General features: G+C 40.0%; 1 protein-coding gene across 1 annotated transcript; it reads left to right on the top strand.

Annotated features, from left to right (window-relative positions):
- The first annotated feature begins 299 nt into the window (after positions 1-299).
- On the top strand, positions 300-1,873 carry LOC147295351 (Adenosylmethionine decarboxylase family protein). Its single transcript, XM_086232206.1, has one exon. The coding sequence runs from the start codon at positions 516-518 to the stop codon at positions 1,605-1,607; it is 1,092 nt and encodes a 363-aa protein (XP_086088332.1). The 5' UTR covers positions 300-515; the 3' UTR covers positions 1,608-1,873.
- Positions 1,874-3,031: the final 1,158 nt, after the last annotated feature.

Genomic DNA, 3,031 nt, shown 5'->3' with positions numbered 1-3,031 from the left:
ATTGTATGGTTATGAACAGGCATGACTGAATGATCTAATGGAGTCTAAAGGTGGTAAAAAGTCTAGTAGTAGTAAATCCTTATTCTACGAAGCACCTCTTGGATACAGCATTGAAGACCTTCGACCCAACGGTGGCATCAAGAAGTTCAGATCTGCTGCTTACTCCAACGTAAGTGTTTGTTTAATAAGAAAGTTATGCATCCCATTTTTATGAACTGATTAAATTTTGAATGTAATCATTGTACATAAAAAATGCTAACTTACTGCTTTGATCTTGTGCAGTGCGCTCGCAAACCATCCTGATATTCTCAAGTTTCCAACCTGACCACTTGACGTGGTTCATTAACTGTTATTGCTTTCTTTTGCTGTTTTTTTTCCCTTGTTTTCTTCGATCTACACTGTTTTCTTCAATCAACATCTTCCTCTCTTTCTCTCTTTGCGACTGTAATCTCTGCAACATTGAGCTGCCTGCTTCTGTGATCTACTTTCGGCTATAATCGATTCTGTTTGCCAAAATGGCAATGGAGGTCTCTGCAATTGGATTTGAGGGTTTCGAAAAGAGGCTGGAAATATCATTTTTTGAACCAAGCATTTTTCATGATCCTGAAGGAAAGGGTCTTCGATCTCTGTCCAAGGCTCAGATAGATGAGATTCTGGACCAAGCTGAGTGCACTATTGTCTCTTCGCTGTCGAACGACCATGTTGACTCTTATGTTCTTTCTGAGTCGAGCCTCTTTATTTATCCTTACAAGATGATCATCAAAACTTGTGGGACAACGAAGTTGCTCCTTGTGATCCCACCTCTCTTGAAGTTGGCTGAAACCATTTCTCTTGCTGTGAAATCTGTGAAGTACACTCGTGGGAGTTTCATCTTTCCAGGTGCACAGTCGTACCCTCATCGCAACTTCTCAGAAGAAGTTTCTGTCCTTGACAGCTACTTTGGGAAGCTTGGGTCAGGCAGCAGGGCTTATGTGATGGGCAGGTCTGATGGACCTCAGAAATGGCACGTGTATTCTGCGTCTGCTGAATCAGCAAGCATGGTCGACCCTGTTTACACCCTAGAAATGTGCATGACTGGTTTGGACAGGGAAAAGGCTTCTGTATTCTACAAATCCCAATCGAGCTCAGCAGCTGCAATGACTGTTGATTCTGGTATCAGCAAGATCCTTCCGGATTCTGAGATTTGCGATTTCGAGTTTGATCCCTGTGGTTATTCCATGAATGCAATTGAAGGAGCTGCAATTTCAACCATTCATGTTACTCCAGAAGATGGTTTCAGTTATGCAAGTTTTGAAGCAGCGGGATATAATCTGAAAGATGTGAATCTCAACCAGTTGGTTGAGAGGGTATTGGCTTGTTTCCAGCCGAGTGAGTTCTCTATAGCTGTGCATGCTGATGTTGCAAGCAAGTCACTCCAACTCCAGCAGAACACTTCAGTGTATTTGAAGGGATACAGTCGTGAAGAGAGCAGCCAAGAAGAGCTTGGGATGGGTGGCTCCATTGTCTACTATAAGTTCCTTAGGAACGAGGGCTGTGGTTCTCCCAGATCAACTCTTAAAGGCTGCTGGAAAGAGGAAGAAGAGGAAGAAGGATATTACAGTGGTTAATTTGATTTTAGTTGGCATTTTCAGGTTATGAATAAATAATTGCCTGCCGGGCGTTGTTCGGTAATGGTAATGGTAATGCGTTTGTTTGTCCAATTATTTTTAGTGTTTCATGAAGTGTTTTTATTCATGTTGAGCTACATTCACAACAGGCCTATGTTGGCTGCAAGGTGCCTTGTGTTGCCTTTCAGTACTTAGATCTTGTATCCAGACCTATTATTTCAGTCTCCATCCATGGTTGGGTTATATTATCTTTGTTTGGCTATTTATTCTTTTGAGTACGAATTTATGATGGTGCATACATTTCATTTATCTGTTCCTTTGCGTTTCTGTGTGTCTTATTTATGTACATGCAATCGAAGGTGTTTGTGTCTCTTTGAGATTTTGGGGGATAGCCTAATTTGAAATCTAGTATGAATGGAAAATTCAGGCTGTCACTGTTCCACGCCCTTTGAAATCCTTGATTTTGAAATTTCCTTGGTTTCTCTGCTTGCTCCTTTTTATATGGATGTTGAGAGTTTTGTACATAAGCTTACGGCCTAAGGGAATGGAATGGATATTATTATTTTTCATTGAGGCTTTTGGGCCAGATATGTATATCTTCTCCTGATAAATGAACAAACTTGGGTTTGCGTGGTGTACAAGCCAGCAGAAGTCAACATGGTTGAGAATAAGAGGGGGACAAGCTGCCTAACTTTCGACTAACAAAATTGAACACGATGAAAGAAGCTGTTCACTGTCCATATACATTCTGTGGAAAAGCGTTAAAAACAATATATATAGCAGCCGGCCTTAACTTTTGACCTAATAATCTAATATTGACCACACAATCTTTACCTTCTGAAATTTGGGAAATCTCACGCTTCTAACTCGCAAAAAAATTCACGTGTGTAGCCAACGTTTGTTGTTCAAGAAGAAGAAAGGGACAGATCAACCAAAAAGAAAAAGAAGGGAACTATTTCAGGTCCAAAACTTAAATTGTTTTGAGATAAAAAAAGAATGGGAAGAAATTATTATCTTTAATCCTTCTTTCGAACTTATGTTTTATTTTTTGGTAGGAAATGACAAAATATTATTATGGCACCTGGCCAAATATCTGATATCCCACGTGTATATCCTAGTGGTATATCGGACCAATAGTATTAAGCCATTTGGACAATATTTTTACAAAGGCTGCCATTGATATAATAAACTAATAAAGAAGAAAAAATTGTATATTTTTTTTATCTTCCCCTGTTAAGTTTTCTTTCTCAACTGTCAGCACCATTGCAGCACCCACAAGGCCACAATCCTCGACGATGGAAAAACAACTAGCAGCACCACCCACCATCGATTATCATTTCGCCACCATATCGAACCCAAGAAAGTACCCTTCACTCCTATGTTCTGAATGGTGGTAGAAACCTAACTATTTGACAAGTGCCGAC

This window comes from Dryas octopetala, chromosome 2, assembly GCF_963921425.1.
Source record: "Dryas octopetala chromosome 2, drDryOcto1.1, whole genome shotgun sequence".
Lineage (NCBI taxonomy): Eukaryota > Viridiplantae > Streptophyta > Magnoliopsida > Rosales > Rosaceae > Dryas > Dryas octopetala.
The sequence above is the reverse complement of the archived record's forward strand: the minus strand, read 5'-3'. Positions and strand labels throughout refer to the sequence as shown.

Excerpts from the sequence above, each read along its gene's own strand:
- LOC147295351 (XM_086232206.1), top strand. The coding sequence starts at position 516 with ATGGCAATGGAGGTCTCTGCAATTGGATTTGAGGGTTTCGAAAAGAGG.